This window comes from Oncorhynchus masou, chromosome 12 (assembly GCF_036934945.1).
Source record: "Oncorhynchus masou masou isolate Uvic2021 chromosome 12, UVic_Omas_1.1, whole genome shotgun sequence".
Lineage (NCBI taxonomy): Eukaryota > Metazoa > Chordata > Actinopteri > Salmoniformes > Salmonidae > Oncorhynchus > Oncorhynchus masou.
The window spans coordinates 85,647,633-85,663,770 of record NC_088223.1 but is presented as its reverse complement, the minus strand read 5'-3'; the positions used below and the strand labels follow the sequence as shown (position 1 = coordinate 85,663,770).

Here is a 16,138-nt window from a genome sequence, read left to right as displayed (position 1 = left end):
TGTCATTGTTTTCAATGAGAGCACAACGGTAAATGCCATTGAAGCTGGCGGTGAATTCTGTCAGCCACCACTAGACAGGACTTGCCGCCAAAGTTAAGATATTTCTACTTTTGTCGTCTGGTCTGCTGTCGGGTTGTTTTCTTTCAGATGTCGATTTGCACTGATTGTTTACTGAAATCACCATAGCAACACGTACTGTCGTGTTTGCTTTCTTTTGCTGTCACTCTCTTTCTTGATTTCTCATCCCACTATGCTGACAGGTATGACGTTTTAGCGTCCCTCGTCTAAACGCAGCATTAGTCACCAAATCGGCCTTCTCATTACCCTCCACACCCACATGGGCAGGAACCCAGTAAAAGCTTACCAACACTCCTATCCTCTCCAATCCCATTAACAGACTGAGTGGTTTCTCCTCCTCCACCCATCTCAAACCAATTGGCATCAACTTGGCCGCATACACTGACACATAATCAGTTAACTTGCTTACATACTCTAATATTGAAATTGGGGATATACACCCCTCAATCCAGCCTACCACTGACTGTAGCCTTTGAACCATCTGTATATGTCCTTAAAAACAAATAACACCGATTATCTATATATCTTTCCACACACCGTCTCACGTCCTCACCTGCCTTCTATCATGTCCACATCTACACTTGGTTTCGGAAACAACCACGGAGGAACCTTCCCCAATGCAATTTCCGGCCCTATCTCTCTCTTCCCCAGTCCATATTCTACCACCTTCTGCTTACCCACTCCTCGCTCTCAGCATTCCCCAGTTGCCTTGACTGTAGGAAGTCCATCTTAACTCTCTTTCAAACTCGCCCAGTACGCTAATGCAAGTTTGTCCCATGTTATCCTCAGTGGCAGTTACCTACTATCCACCTGCAATGCCTCAACAGGTATAATTTTGAAGGCACCCACACATAATCTCAGGGCTCTTGACTATCCAGGCGCTGTAGTACTTTTTTGGCTGCTGATCCATATACAAAGCACCCATAACACACACAGATGACCTGATCAATGCCTGGTACATATACAACAATGTTTGTCTATACGACCCCCTATCCTGCCACTGCCCTCATGAGCTTCATTTAAATATGCTCAGCATGTCTCTTCCACGTAAGCCTTTCATCAAATCACATACCTATATACTTAAACTCAGACACCCTACCTATATCCTGACTGTATATTTACAACCTAACATATATAACTTTTCTCCTAGAATACACCATAAAGCAGGACTTGGCCACAGGCATCCTAAACCCCATGTTAGATGCCAATCTTCCACAACTCCCACAGCTTCTTGTATCTTCCCCATTATTGAAAATAAAATGTGTTCTTAACTGACTTGCCTAGTAAAATAAATACAAGGCCACACCCACTCACTGTCCCTCTCTTGCGAGCTTGTGACATCAAGACTCCAAAACATGGTAGCATTTGCTATTTCAGCAGCCTGGTCTCACTCTTTACTCTACCGCCGGGCCCTCATACCACCCTCATGGAGTATGTTTCTGACCGTTTGAGCAGACACATGCACATTTGTGGCCTGCTGGAGGTCATTTTGCAGGGCTCTGGCAGTGCTCCTCCCTGCACAAAGGGGGAAGTAGCGGTCCTGCTGCTGGGTTGTTGGCCTCCTCCACGTCTCCTGATGTCTCCTGTCTCTGTTCACTACGCTGACAGACACAGCAAACCTTCTTGCTACAGCTCGCATTGATGTGCCATCCTGGATGAGCTGCACTACCTGAGCCACTTGTGTGGGTTGTAGACTCCGTCTCATGCTACCACTAGAGTGAAAGCACCGCCAGCATTCAAAAGTGACCAAAACATCAGCCAGGAAGCATAGGAACTGAGAAGTGGTCTGTGGTCACCATCTGCAGAGCCACTCCTTTATTGGGGGGTGTCTTGCTAATTGCCTATAATTTCCACCTGTTGTCTATTCCATTTGCACAACAGCATGTGAAATTTATTGTCAATCAGTGTTGCTTCCTAAGTGGACAGTTTGATTTCACAGAAGTGTGATTGACTTGGAGTTACATTCTGTTGTTTAAGTGTTCCCTTTATTTTTTGAGCAGTGTATATCACATAATTTCTAAAGAATACTCTGGAATTGTTAACTGTCAACTCATCAAAGTCGCACATCTGATTCAACATGATAATCAAAAAATACATTCATCATGCCAGTTTAAAAGAAATCTAACCTGGGGAGAATTTGCATTCACACTGTAGTGTAGCCTTTAATCACTGTTTCCCAGATTCACTTGCATATACAACTGGATCGAGTTATGAAAGCCGAAGACTGTGCGGCCCCCTCTGGTATCTCCGACAAAGACATGCTCAAACCCCGAGGAGTCCGGCCTGGAGGAACATGGGAGAACATCATGAGGCTGGAACATAGAACACCACTGCTTTTCCACCCTCTTCCTGAAGGGATGATATTAAAGAGTAATGGGAGGTCATCCACCACTTAGATTAGCTTGGTGATGCACACGATGACATGATAGCACAATCTGCGGCTTCACATACTGTACAGCATAAGTGAAAATAGACTACTCTACTCCTAGGAATACACAAAAGCTATAGGCAAGTCAAGTCATTGTAATCTCAAGTTATGTGGAGTCACAAGTTGTTGTTTTGTCCTCCCAAGTCTCAAGTTATTTTCTTTCCTGCCAAGTCAAGTCTCAATTCATCAAATGTGTGCCTTGAGTCGGGCCAAGTCTCGAGTCCTAAGTCCACACTGTATGCCATTTGAAAAGACAGACATAAAGGTTAAATAAATGGGAGACTGAGATGACAATACAGCCTTTTATATTTGTGAATGGATTTCACATTGAACAAACATAACCCTAACCAGTGAAGAGAAAACATTTAGCAGCCTAATGAAGAACTATTTGGACATCTGAAAAGTAACAGTTACATAAGAGAAGAGTTTTACCCACCTGCTAGTTCCTCGTCTGGCGTACAGCACCAACCAGATACGGTAGAGCTGCTCCTTGAATTCCAGTAATCCCTCTGGGGAGAGCTGTTTCTCTACTGGGTACTTATGTGCAATCTAAACATGAGAGAAACATATGGAGACAATTTCAATCATGGGGTGTTGATTGACTCACTTTAGCTTGTAAAGGTTCCAACTTGGCCATGGTTCTCCCTGTGAATTAAAATGGTTTTAACTTTTTCTGCATGCATCTGTGATTTGACTTATGTTCCTACTCACCAGACTAAATAAAGATACAGTATTCTTGTTACCGACCTCTCCACCATATGTTTTAACTGATAACTTCAGGGCGGGCATTCGAAGCATGCAGTCCAGAAACTTGTGGTTTTCTGCTTCCTCATCTAGGGTTACAGTCTCAGGCTCACCAGTATCACTTTCATAGTTATCCAGTAGAGAGATAAAGGCTGGAAGAGGACATGCAGATTGGTTTCGAGGGTAGTATGTGTTCTGATCATACAAAAGGAATATTTTGTTTTGTCTATCCAATCCTCCTGGATGTCAGTACACATCCTGTTTGTATCATCTTCAATTATACTTGAACTCCTGCTACTCTCTACGTACGTAATACATTGCAGATATGATAGGATTTCCAAAGGAAAATAATGGTAACACACAGGAAACGGTTGAAATCAAAAGTTCATAAAAATGGAAGCGCTAACTCTCACACCTCAAGCGTTTACCGAAGAAAGACTCCTTTTTGAAAATGCTTTCATCGACAAACGAGAATAGAGGATATCCAGCTCCATCACTGTCATCATTCATATCATTTTCATTTCAGCATTCAGTCCCGGCTTTCCCCTGCACAAAGCACAGCAGAGGAAGAGGAAATCAGTTACACATTACAAATATGTAAGCATTCCCACCAATGACCGAGGGATGAAGCTGTCCACTTTTGTTTAGAAACATTGTATCCTCTTGAAATAAATTAAGCATGACCCAGTGCCCTTTGAAGCTGCAACTCAACATTTGTTTATGTGTCAGGAGTTTCCCACAGCAGCATGTTTTCACTGTACTTGCACTCTCCATCTATCTGTGGCACAGGGTCTAACATGCTATTGTGTCCATTAGAACAGGGATCATAAACTAGATTCAGTAGGGGGCCATTTTTTTTCTTGAGCGGATGGTCAGGGGGCCGGAACATAATTATAAATAATTTGTAGACCAAAAAATCTAACACAAGAAGCCCAAACAAATATATTTGACTAAAACATAATAATAATCATTTGAAACCTTGAAACATTTGTGTACGATCACATACAGTATATCTCGCTATTATGCATGGAAATACTTTGAAACAGATTTCCAAAATTAAAATCACTTGGAGCTGATTTGCTGATGTTTTTACAGTCTTATGTCCGACAATGGGGGGGAAAGAAGGAAAAAAAAGGGATTTCTCAACAACAACAAAAATGTCTTGCTCAGAAAACTTGGGGGGGAAATCAAAAGCAGGCCAAATTCCGGCCCGTGGGCCGCCAGTTGCTGAACGCTGCTTTAGAAAGATCACAACAGCAACAATATAGAGCATTTTATGGGTCTGGATTTGTTCAATGTGCTGTGACCTTACAACAAACAATGCCTGTGGCCTTACTATTAGCAATAACATACATAAGTTCTTTTGGAGTAAAATATATTTGCACAATCTGTCACGGAATGCTGTCAGTAAAAAAATAATAATAAATGTAATCCACATACAGTAGTCCCGTTTGGATAGTTTTTCTACCTGCAGAGAGATCCGGTAGTCTGTCCCTGGTTTCAGTCGGTTGACGTCTTTATCCCATATTTCCTGCACCATGACTGATAGCTCTCGGTCAGCTTCAATCATGACGTGACTGGTTGGTCCCTCTGTCCTCTTGCAGGCTTGTTGGCTGGGTCAGGTTCCTCTGGTGTGAAGATGTGATGTACAGTGGATCGTATGCTTAATTGCGATACATCAACTCTAAATTGTCTTGTCATTCCTGTATTCCAACAACTGTAAATTATTCATCTTCTCAATGTCTTACTTTCACATATTTTAAAAATGTAATACCCTCCATTAAATACACATATTCATTGGTCACTCAAGTTTTCACAGATAAAGGGGGCCATTTTGCTGCTGGGTTGTTGCCCTCCTACGGCCTCCTCCACGTCTTCTGTGTTCATCAAGGTAAACACATAGTTTAAAAGGTACAACAATTAACAAACATGATATCACTGAATCATTCAGTGAACTGATCACCACCTCTAACAACATTTAAAAAAAATCACATTTCTAGATAAAATATACACTGCTCAAAAAAATAAAGGGAACACTAAAATAACATATCCTAGATCTGAATAAATTACATATTCTTATTAAATACTTTTTTCTTTACATAGTTGAATGTGCTGACAAAAAAAATCACACAAAAATTATCAATGGAAATCAAATTTATCAACCCATGGAGGTCTGGATTTGGAGTCACACTCAAAATTAAAGTGGAAAACCACACTACAGGCTGATCCAACTTTGATGTAATGTCCTTAAAACAAGTCAAAATGAGGCTCAGTAGTGTGTGTGGCCTCCATGTGCCTGTATGACCTCCCTACAACGCCTGGGCATGCTCCTGATGAGGTGGCGGATGGTCTCCTGAGGAATCTCCTCCCAGACCTGGACTAAGCATCCTCCAACTCCTGGACAGTCTGTGGCGCAACATGGCGTTGGTGGATGGAGCGAGACATTATGTTCCAGATGTGCTCAATTGGATTCAGGTCTGGGGAACGGGCGGACCAGGCCATAGCATCAATGCCTTCCTCTTGCATTAGGAGGAACCCAGGGCCAACCGCACCAGCATATGGTCTCACAAGGGGTCTGAGGATCTCATCTCGGTACCTAATGGCAGTCAGGCTACCTCTGGCGAGCACATGGAGGGCTGTGCGGCCCCCCAAAGAAATGCCCCCCCCCCCCACACTATGACTGACCCACCGCCAAATCGGTCATGCTGGAGGATGTTGCAGGCAGCAGAACGTTCTCCACGGCGTCTCCAGACTCTGTCACATGTGCTCAGTGTGAACCTTTCATCTGTGAAGAGCACAGGGCGCCAGTGGTGAATTTGCCAATCTTGGTGTTCTCTGGCAAATGGCAAAAGTCCTGCACGGTGTTGGGCTGTAAGCACAACCCCCACCTGTGGATGTCGGGCCCTCATACCACCCTCATGGAGTCTGTTTCTGACCGTTTGAGCAGACACATGCACATTTGTGGCCTGCTGGAGGTCATTTTGCAGGGCTCTGCTCCTCCCTGCACAAAGGCGGAGGTGGCGGTCCTGCTGCTGGGTTGTTGCCCTCCTACGGCCTCCTCCACGTCTCCTGATGTCTCCTGTCTCTGGACACTACGCTGACAGACACAGCAAACCTTCTTGCTACAGCTCGCATTGATGTGTCATCCTGGATGACCTGCACTACCTGAGCCACTTGTGTGGGTTGTAGACTCCGTCTCATGCTACCACTAGAGTGAAAGCACCGCCAGCATTCAAAAGTGACCAAAACATCAGCCAGGAAGCATAGGAAGTGAGAAGTGGTCTGTGGTCACCACCTGCAGAACCACTCCTTTATTGGGGGTGTCTTGCTAATTGCCTATAATTTCCACCTGTTGTCTATACCATTTGCACAACAGCATGTGAAATGTATTGTCAATCAGTGTTGCTTCCTAAGTGGACAGTATGATTTCACAGAAGCGTGATTGACTTGGAGTTACATTGTGTTGTTTAAGTGTTCTTTATTTTTTTGAGCAGTGTATATAGTTGAAGTCTGAAATCATTACGTTTAACAGTTTGAGTTCATTAACATCCAGGTTTGATTGATACTACCATCCATCCAGTATTTTGCCATCAATGCAAGCTACTCATAAATCTGTCTCAAATATCACTGACCTTGTTCGGCTTTGGCCTGCTGTGTGTGTTTGGGGAAGTAAAGGCGATTCAGTCCTGTGGGAGGATTTGTGCGGGTGAAACTGGCCTGTTGAAAGCAGGTATCTTTATGTATGAAGACAGGGGGCGCTCCAACATCATGAGGTAGGACAGGGGCCATTTTAAAGGGTTCGCCACTGTCAGCAACTCTAGCCGAAGGGATTAAACTGTTGTACTGACTGCTTTTGAATAACTTGCTACAATGTCGGCTCCCTTTGTTTCTTTAGTACTGCATTGTTTTCCTCCCGTCTCTGTCTCTCCACCACCGTGTCCTCTTCCCAAGTGGGAATACACCACAAGTGTGTGTAGAAATAAGGTTATTGTGTATAATAAACAGGGCCATATGAAAGGCATGGAGACCAGTCCAGAGCTGTTTATGATGAAGCACAGATTATTGGGTCCGGTTGAATCAGACAACAGTTACATTGTACTGTCTGTTGCATCATGACATCGTGACACAGTAAAAACAATGTTCTCAATTCTCTAACATTTCGTAGATGAGTGACAAATCCTGATCTACTAAATTGTTGTACATAACATGTATCATTCATGGCAGGAAACTAAATAAATATATTTCCATTCTAAAATGGAAGGTTCAGACCTGAACATTGATTAAGGCAGACCCCCGCACCTCTCTGATTCAAAGGGGTTGGGTTAAATGCAGAAGACACATTTCGGATGAATGCACTTCAGTTGTGCAACTGACTAGGTATCCCCTTTCACTTAATTCCCAATAAAAGCCTGACCTTAAAGGCCAATTCCGCCACATTTCAACCTCATTCATTATCTCCAGCACCATACCAGTGTCTATAAAAGTATGTGGACACCTGCTCGTCAAACACCTCATTCCAAATTCATGGGCATTAATATGGAGTTCACCCCCCCCCCCTTGCTGCCATAACAGCCTCCACTCTTCTGAGAAGGCTTTCCACAAGATGTTGGAACATTGCTGCGGGGACTTGCTTCCATTCAGCGACAAGAGCATTAGTGAGGCTGGGCACTGATGTTGGGTGATTAGGCCTGGCTTGCAGTCTGCGTTCCAATTCATCCCAAAGGTGTTTGATGGGGTTGAGGTCAGTGCTCTGTGCAGGCCAGTCAAGTCCTTCCACACTGATCACGACAAACTATTTTGTGCACAGGGGCATTGTCATGCTGAAACAGGAATGGGCCTTCCCCAAACTGTTGCCACAAAGTTTGCAGCACATAATTGTCTAGAACGTCATTGTATGCTGTAGCATTAAGATTTCCCTTCACTGAAACTAAGGGGCCTAGTCCAAACAATAAAAAACAGTCCCAGACCATTATTCCTCCTCTACCAAACTTTACAGTTGGCACTATGCATTGGGGCAGGTAGCGTTCTCTTTGCATCCGCCAAACCCAGATTCGTCCGTCGGACTGCCAGATGGTGAAGCGTGATTCATCATTCCAGGAACACATTTACACTACTCCAGCCGACGCTTTGCATTGCGCATGGTGATCTTAGACTTGTGTGCGGCTGCTCGGCCATGGAAATCCATTTCCTGAAGCTCCCGACAAACAGTTATTGTGCTGACTTTGCCTCCAAAGGCAGTTTGGAACTCTGTAGTTGCAACTGAGGACAGACAATTTTTGTGTGCTGCGCCTTCAGCAGTCAGATTCTGTGAGCCTGTGTGGCCCTACCACTTCGCAAATGAGCTGTTGTTGCTTCTAGAGGTTTCCACTTCAAAATAACAGCACTCACCGTTAACAGGGGCAGCTCTAGCAGGGCAGAAATTTGACAAACTGACTTGTTGGAAAGGTGGCATCCTATGACGGTGACATGTCGAAAGTCAATAAGCTATTCAGTACGGGCCATTCTACTGCTAATGTTTGTCTATGGAGATTGCATGGCCGTGTGCTCGATTTTATACACCTGTCAGAAAGGGGTGTGGCTGAAATAGCCAAACCCACTACTTTGAAAGGGGTGTCCAATACTTTTGGCCATGTAGCGTATGTGAAAACAGTGTTTCTATGATCTGTGGTTAGAAAAAAAAAGAAAAAAGGTCATTTAAAAAATGCTTCTCTGTGACATCACAGGGTACGATTCAAAATAAGAAAAACTGATTTAAAAAACCTGCAACAAGTTTCTAGCCAGAGGGAGTGTATTTTCTTACTCCCCAGGTAACCGAGAACGTCAGTGTTTCAAAATGTCTTAGAGAGATGTGTCCACACTTTTGACTGGTACTATAAGTATATATCTATATATTACATACACAGTTGAAGTCGGAAGTTTACATACACCTTAGCCAAATACATTTAAACTCAGTTTTACACAATTCCTGACATTTAATCCTAGTAAAAATGCATGGTCTTAGGTCAGTTAAGATCACCACTTTATTTTAAGAATGTGAAATGTCAGAATAATAGTAGAGAGAATGATTTATTTCAGCTTTTATTTCTTTCATCACATTCCCAGTGGGTCAGAAGTTTACATACACACAATTAGTATTTGGTAGCATTGCTTTTAAATTGTTTATCCCTGGTCAAACATTTCAGGTAGTCTTCCACAAGCTTCCCACAATAAGTTGGGTGAATTTTGGCCCATTCCTCCTGACAGAGCTGGTGTAACTGAGTCAGGTTTGTTGGCCTCCTTGCTCGCACATGCTTTTTCTGTTCTGCCCTAAAGTTTTCTATAGGATTGAGGTCAGGGCTTTGTGATGGCCACTCCAATACCTTGACTTTGTTGTACTTAAGCCATTTTGCCACAACTTTGGAAGTATGCTTGGGGTCATTGTACATTTGGAAGACCCATTTGCGTCCAAGCTTTAACTGATGTCTTGAGATGTTGCTTCAATATATCCACACAATTTCCCCCCCTCATGAGGCCATCTATTTTGTGAAGTGCACCAGTCCCTCCTGCAGCAAAGCACACCCACAACATGATGCTGCCACCCCCGTGCTTCACGGTTGGGATGGTGTTCTTCGGCTTGCAAGCCTCCACCTTTTTCCTCCAAACATAACAATGGTCATTATGGCCAAACAGTTCTATTTTTGTTTCATCAGACCAGAGGACATTTCTACAAAAAGTACAATCTTTGTCCCCATGTGCAGTTGCAAACTGTAGTCTGGCTTTTTTATGGCGGCTTTGGAGCAGTGGCTTCTTCCTTGCTAAGCAGCCTTTCAGGTTATGTCGATATAGGACTCGTTTTACTTTGGATATAGATACTTTTGTACCGGTTTCCTCCAGCATCTTCACAAGGTTCTTTGCTGTTGTTCTGGGATTGATTTGCACTTTTTGCACCTAAGTACATTCATCTCTAGGAGACAGAATGCTTCTCCTTCCTGAGCGGTATGATGGCTGCGTGGTCCCATGGTGTTTATACTTGCGTACTATTGTTTGTACAGATGAACGTGGCACCTTCAGGCGTTTGAAAATTGCTCCCAAGGATGAACCAGACTTATGGAGGTCTCCAATTTTTTGTCTGAGGTCTTGGCTGATTTCTTTCGTTATCCCATGATGTCAAGCAAAGAGGCACTGAGTTTGAAGGTAGGCCTTGAAATACATCCACAGGTTCACATTCAATAGGCTAATTGACATCATTTGAGTCAATCAAAAGCCTCTAAAGCCATGACATAATTTTCTGGAATTTTCCAAGCTGTTTAAAGGCACAGTCAATTTAGTGTATGTAAACTTCTGACCCACTGGAATTGTGATACAGTGAAATAATCTGTCTGTAAACAATTGTTTGAAAAATGACTTGTGTCATGCACAAAGTAGATGTCCTAACAGACTATCCAAAACTATAGTTTGTTGACAAGAAATTTGTGGAGTGGTTGAAAAACTCGTTTTAATGACTCCAACCTAAGTGTATGTAAACTTCAGATTTCAGCTATATATACACACACAGCAGGGCAAAAAAGTATTTAGTCAGCCACCAATTGTGCAAGTTCTCCCACTTAAAAAGATGAGGCCTGTAATTTTCATCATAGGTACACTTCAAATATGACAGACAAAATGAGAATTTTTTTCTCTCCAGAAAATCACATTGTAGGACTTTTAATGAATTTATTTGCAAATGATGGTGGAAAATAAGTATTTGGTCAATAACAAAAGTTATTTCAATACTTTGTTATATACCCTTTGTTGGCAATGACAGAGGTCAAACGTTTTCTGTAAGTCTTCACAAGATTTTCACACACTGTTGCTGGTATTTTGGCCCATTCCTCCATGCAGATCTCCTCCAGAGCAGTGATGTTTTGGGGCTGTTGCTGGGCAACACAGACTTTCAACTCCCTACCAAAGATTTTCTATGGGGTTGAGAGTGGGAGAACTTGCACAATTGGTGGCTGACTAAATACTTTTTTGCCCCACATATATACAATCAGCTTGAAATAAGCATGGTTTGATTGACCTAACAATCGAAAACACATTTTATTTTAGCTTTCCTAATGAACCAGAAAATCTGAAGCTATTTATGTTTGTTATTCAAAGATAACTCATTGGTCCTGCTTTGAAGGCTAGTATACCACTCGGGATTTAATTGAAGTCAGAACCTTCCATGTAAGAATGTAAACATAATCAGCAAAATGTATAAAAACGTATCATGTTAGCTCAGTTCTTTTGGTCCAACAATGATTTGTGTTTTTAATCATTTTTGGATTCCTGTATGACTCAGCACTGCCTTCTGTGTTAAAGACTATGACAGCGCAGCCCTTGCACACTCTTGTGGAAGGAAAAGGCATTGTATGTTATTGTGAGAAACGTTGAATGCTTTGGAGTCTCATCTCATCACTAGTTCATAACTGTCAGTTTTTCAGCAAATCTAACAGTTAATTTACTAAAGGCAATGAAACTAGTAAAGTACCTTAAAAAACAAAGGAGAATTTTTACAAGGAGCACCTTTACAAGCATAGGAAATAGACCTGGCTCAGTTTCCCGATAGCGATGGAATTTAGGCCCGCGACTGTTTTAACGATGCATCTTTCTTACAACAGCCGAAGATGTAACATGCGTTTTCCAAAACAGCATGTAGAGAACAGTTGCTAGTGAGTCGGAGCGTCGATACAGATAGCGTTGCTGATCAGATCTAAAATCAAAAATGACTATTTCACATGACAGATCAGCTCCTATAGAGATGAACATCTACAGCTGCAAATATTGAGGTGGTTTATTCTAATGCTTACCCATAAAAAATGCACATTAAATCCCCAATGTTATGATACACGTCATGAAATATATTGAGACATTTCAGACAATAGCCTAAAAGTAGCGAAATAGAAGTCAGTGTATTGAACATGAAATGTATTTCAATATGAATGAACTAGGCCTATAGCCTACTTTAGGCTATTTATATTTAATGCAGTCATCTCGGTTTTCATTTGAAGCATTTTTTTTATACTTCACTTGTTTTATAGCTACTGTTTACAGGCCTCCTGGGCCATATACAGCGTTCCTCACAGAGTTCCCTGAATTCCTATCGGACCTTGTAGTCATGGCAAATAACATTCACATTTTTGGTGACTTTAATATTCACATGGAAAAGTCCACAGACCCACTCCAAAAGGCTTTCGGAGCCATCATCGACTCAATGGGTTTTGTCCAACATGTCTCCTACTCACTGCCACAGTCATACTCTGGACCTAGTTTTGTCCCATGGAATAAATGTTGTGGATCTTAATGTTTTTCCTCATAATCCTGGACTACCGGACCACCATTTTATTACATTTGCTATCGGAACAAGTAATCTGCTCAGACCCCAACCACGGATCATCAAAAGCTGTGCTATAAATTCTCGGACAACCCAAAGATTCCTAGATGCCCTTCCAGACTCCCTCCACCTATCCAAGGACGTTGGAGTACAAAAATCAGTTAACCACCTAACTGAGGAACCAAATTTAACCTTGCATAATACCCTAGATGCAGTCACTCCCCTAAAAGCAAAAAACATTTGTAATAAGAAACTAGCTCCCTGGTATACAGAAAATACCAGAGCCCTGAAGCAAGCATGCAGAAAATACCAGAGCCCTGAAGCAAGCATGCAGAAAATACCAGAGCCCTGAAGCAAGCATGCAGAGAACCGGAACAGAAGTGGCACTACACCATACTGGAAGTCTTCCGACTAGCTTGGAAAGACAGTACCGTGCCGTATTGAAGAGCCCTCACTGCGGCTCGATCATCCTATTTTTCCTATTGAGGAGAATAAGAACAATCCAAATGAATTTTTTATACTGTCGCAAAGCTTACTAAAAAGCAGCATTCCCAAGAGAGAATGGCCTTCACTTCAGCAGTGATAAATTAATGAACTTCTTTGACGAAAAGATCATGAACATTAGAAAGCAAATTACGGACTCCTCTTTAAATCTACACAACACTGCCAGGACCTAGGATCAAGGGAGACACACGTTTTTTAATACAATATCTCTTAACACATTGATGAAAATAGTCTTGGCCTCTAAACCTTCAAGCTGCATACTGGACCCTATTCAAACTAAACTACTGAAAGAGCTGCTTCCTGTGCTTGGCCCTCCTATGTTCAATATAATAAATGGCTCCCCATCCACCGGATGTGTACCAAACTCACTAAAAGTGGCAGTAATAAAGCCTCACTTGAAATAGCCAAACCTTGACCCAGAAAAAAAACCTAAAGTCGGCCAAAATCGGATCTCACTTTCATCTAAACATTTTTGGAAAAAGCTGTTACGCAGCAATTCACTGCATTGCTGACGACAAACAATGTATACAAAACAGTTCAGTCTGGTTTCATACCCCATCATAGCACTGAGACTGCACTCGTGAAGGTGGTAAATTACCTTTTAATGGCATCAGACCAAGGCTCTGCATTTGTCCTCGTGCTCCTAGACCTTAGTGCTGCTTTTGATACCATCGATTACCACATTCTTTTGAAGAGATTGGAAACCGAAATTGGTCTACACGGACAAGTTCTGGCTTGATTTAGATCTTATCTGTCGGAAAGGTATCAGTTTGTGGATGGTTTGTCTTCTGACAAATCAACTGTGTGCTACTCTAGGTTCCATTTTAGGACCACTATTGTTTACACTATATATTTTACCTCTTGGTGATGTCATTCGGAAACATGTTAACTTTCACTGCTATGCGGACAATACACAGCTGTACATTTCGATGAAACATAGTGAAGCCCCAAAATTGACCTCCCTTGAAGACTGTGTTTCAGACACAAGGAAGTGGATGGCGGCAAATGTTCTCCTTTTAAACTCGGACAAAACAGAGATGCTTGTTCTAGGTCCCAAGACACAAAAGAGATCTTCTGTTGGATCTGACAATTAATTGATGGTTATACAGCCATCTCAAATAAAACTGAACGACCTCCGCATTGCTCTGGACCCTGATCTCTCTTTTGACGAACATATCAAGAGTATTTCAAGGACAGCTTTTTTCCATCTTGGTAACATTTCAAAAATCAGAAACTTTCTGACCAAAAATGATGCAGAATCCTGCTAGAATCCTGACTAGAACCAAACAATTTCATCATAATACTCCAATGCTAGCCTCCCTACACTGGCTTCCTGTTAAGGCAAGGGCTGATTAAGGTTTTACTGCTAACCTACAAAGCATTACATGGGCTTGCTCCTACCCATCTCTCTGATTTGGTCCTGCCGTACATACCTACACATACGCTACGGTCACAAGACGCAAGCCTCCTTACTGTCCCTAGAATTTCTAAGCAAACAGCTGTAGGCAGGGCTTTCTCAAATAGAGCTCCATTTTAATGGAATGGTCTGCCTATCCATGTGAGAGACGCAGACTCGTTCTCAGCCTTTAAGTCTTTATTGAAGACTCATCTCTTCAGTAGGTCCTACGATTGAGTGTAGTCTGGCCCAGGGGTGTGAAGGTGAACGGAAAGGCACTGGAGCGACGAATCGCCCTTGGTGTCTCTGCCTGGCCGGATCCCCTCTCCACTGGGATTCTCTGCTTCTAACCCTATTACGGGGGCTGCATCACTGGCTTACTGGTGCTCTTCCATTCTGTCCCTAGGAGGGGTGCATCACTTGAGTGGGTTGAGTCACTGATGTGATCTTCCTGTCTGGGTTGGCACCCCCCTTGGGTTCGTGCCGTGGGGGAGGTCTTCGTGGGCTATACTCAGCCTTATCTCAGGGTAGTAGGTTGGTGATTGAAGATATCTCTCTAGTGGCAAAGTGGGTGGGGTTATATCCTGCCTGGTTGGCCGTCCGGGGATATCGCCGGACAGGGCCACAGTGTCTCCCGACCCCTTCTGTCTCAGCCGCCAGTATTTATGCTGCAATAGTTTGTGTCAGGGGGCTAGGGTCAGTGTTACGGATACAGTTATCCTGTGTGTGTGTGTGTGTGTATCCTGTGTGTGTGTTTCTTTTCTCTCCTTCTCCCCTCACAGGTGAAAATCATCACTCCCCAATCAATCATCAATCAGAAGACACACCTCCTCATATTTCCTAAACCTATCACAGTTCTTTCCCCATGGTTTAAAAACCCCATCATTTGTTTGTTCTAGAGCTCAGCTCAGCTCAATCTCTCTGTAAATGCCATGTCTGTAGGTCTCTGTGTTTCACTCTCGCTTTGTGTCGTAACCTCTCTTTTGTTTAAGCACCTCATAGCACTTTGTCATCACCTGTGAGTATTGTTTTTGGTTATGGTGTTTGATTGCTGGTGGAAAAGGGGGAAACCAAGACAAGTCGCCCATGGGCATACACTACCCGTAGGTGAACTTTGTTAAATACACTAGTTAGAACTGGGCGGACCACCCACTGTATTTTTGGTTAGCTGTTGTTAAAGTAGGCTAGTCTAGCTTAGGGGTGTTTTTGAATACTTATTGTTTCTTTCCTTGGGTCCAGCTCAGCCCCTTTTCCTGCTCCCCCCATTACCGTGTGTTTATAAATAAACCTAGAGTTTGACGGTAGATTTCAGTTGTCGTGCTTATTTCGTTCACACTTTTCCTTTGTCACAATAATAATCTGCATGAGTTATGTTACGAGTCTCATTACCATCCCCCCTAGACTGTCGGGCCAAAAGGGATTCGTAACAGTCAGTCTGTTATATCTGGAGTATTTCTCCTGTCTTAGCCGGTGTCCGTATGCTCCCTCTAATTCTCTCTCTCAGGAACTGAGCCCTGGGACTATGCATTAGAACTACCTGGCCTGATGACTCCTTGCTGCCCTCAGTCCACCTGGTTGTGCTACTGCTCCAGTTTCCACTGTTCTGCCTGCAGCTATGGAACCCTGTCCTGTTCACCTTGTGCTACCTTGTCCC

General features: G+C 42.9%; 1 protein-coding gene across 2 annotated transcripts; it reads right to left on the bottom strand.

Annotated features, from left to right (window-relative positions):
- Window positions 1-2,062: 2,062 nt before the first annotated feature.
- Window positions 2,063-3,758, bottom strand: LOC135549239 (uridylate-specific endoribonuclease B-like). Of its 2 annotated transcripts, XM_064979260.1 has the most exons (4): window positions 3,666-3,758; window positions 3,218-3,402; window positions 2,943-3,055; window positions 2,063-2,361 (listed from the first exon to the last, which is right to left on the bottom strand). In XM_064979260.1, exons 2-4 carry the CDS (start codon window positions 3,302-3,304, stop codon window positions 2,241-2,243), a joined length of 321 nt encoding a protein of 106 aa, XP_064835332.1. In that variant the 5' UTR covers window positions 3,305-3,402; window positions 3,666-3,758; the 3' UTR covers window positions 2,063-2,240. The 2 variants fall into 2 exon arrangements, with proteins under 2 accessions (XP_064835332.1, XP_064835333.1); XM_064979261.1 differs by having other exon boundaries at window positions 3,254-3,758.
- Window positions 3,759-16,138: the final 12,380 nt, after the last annotated feature.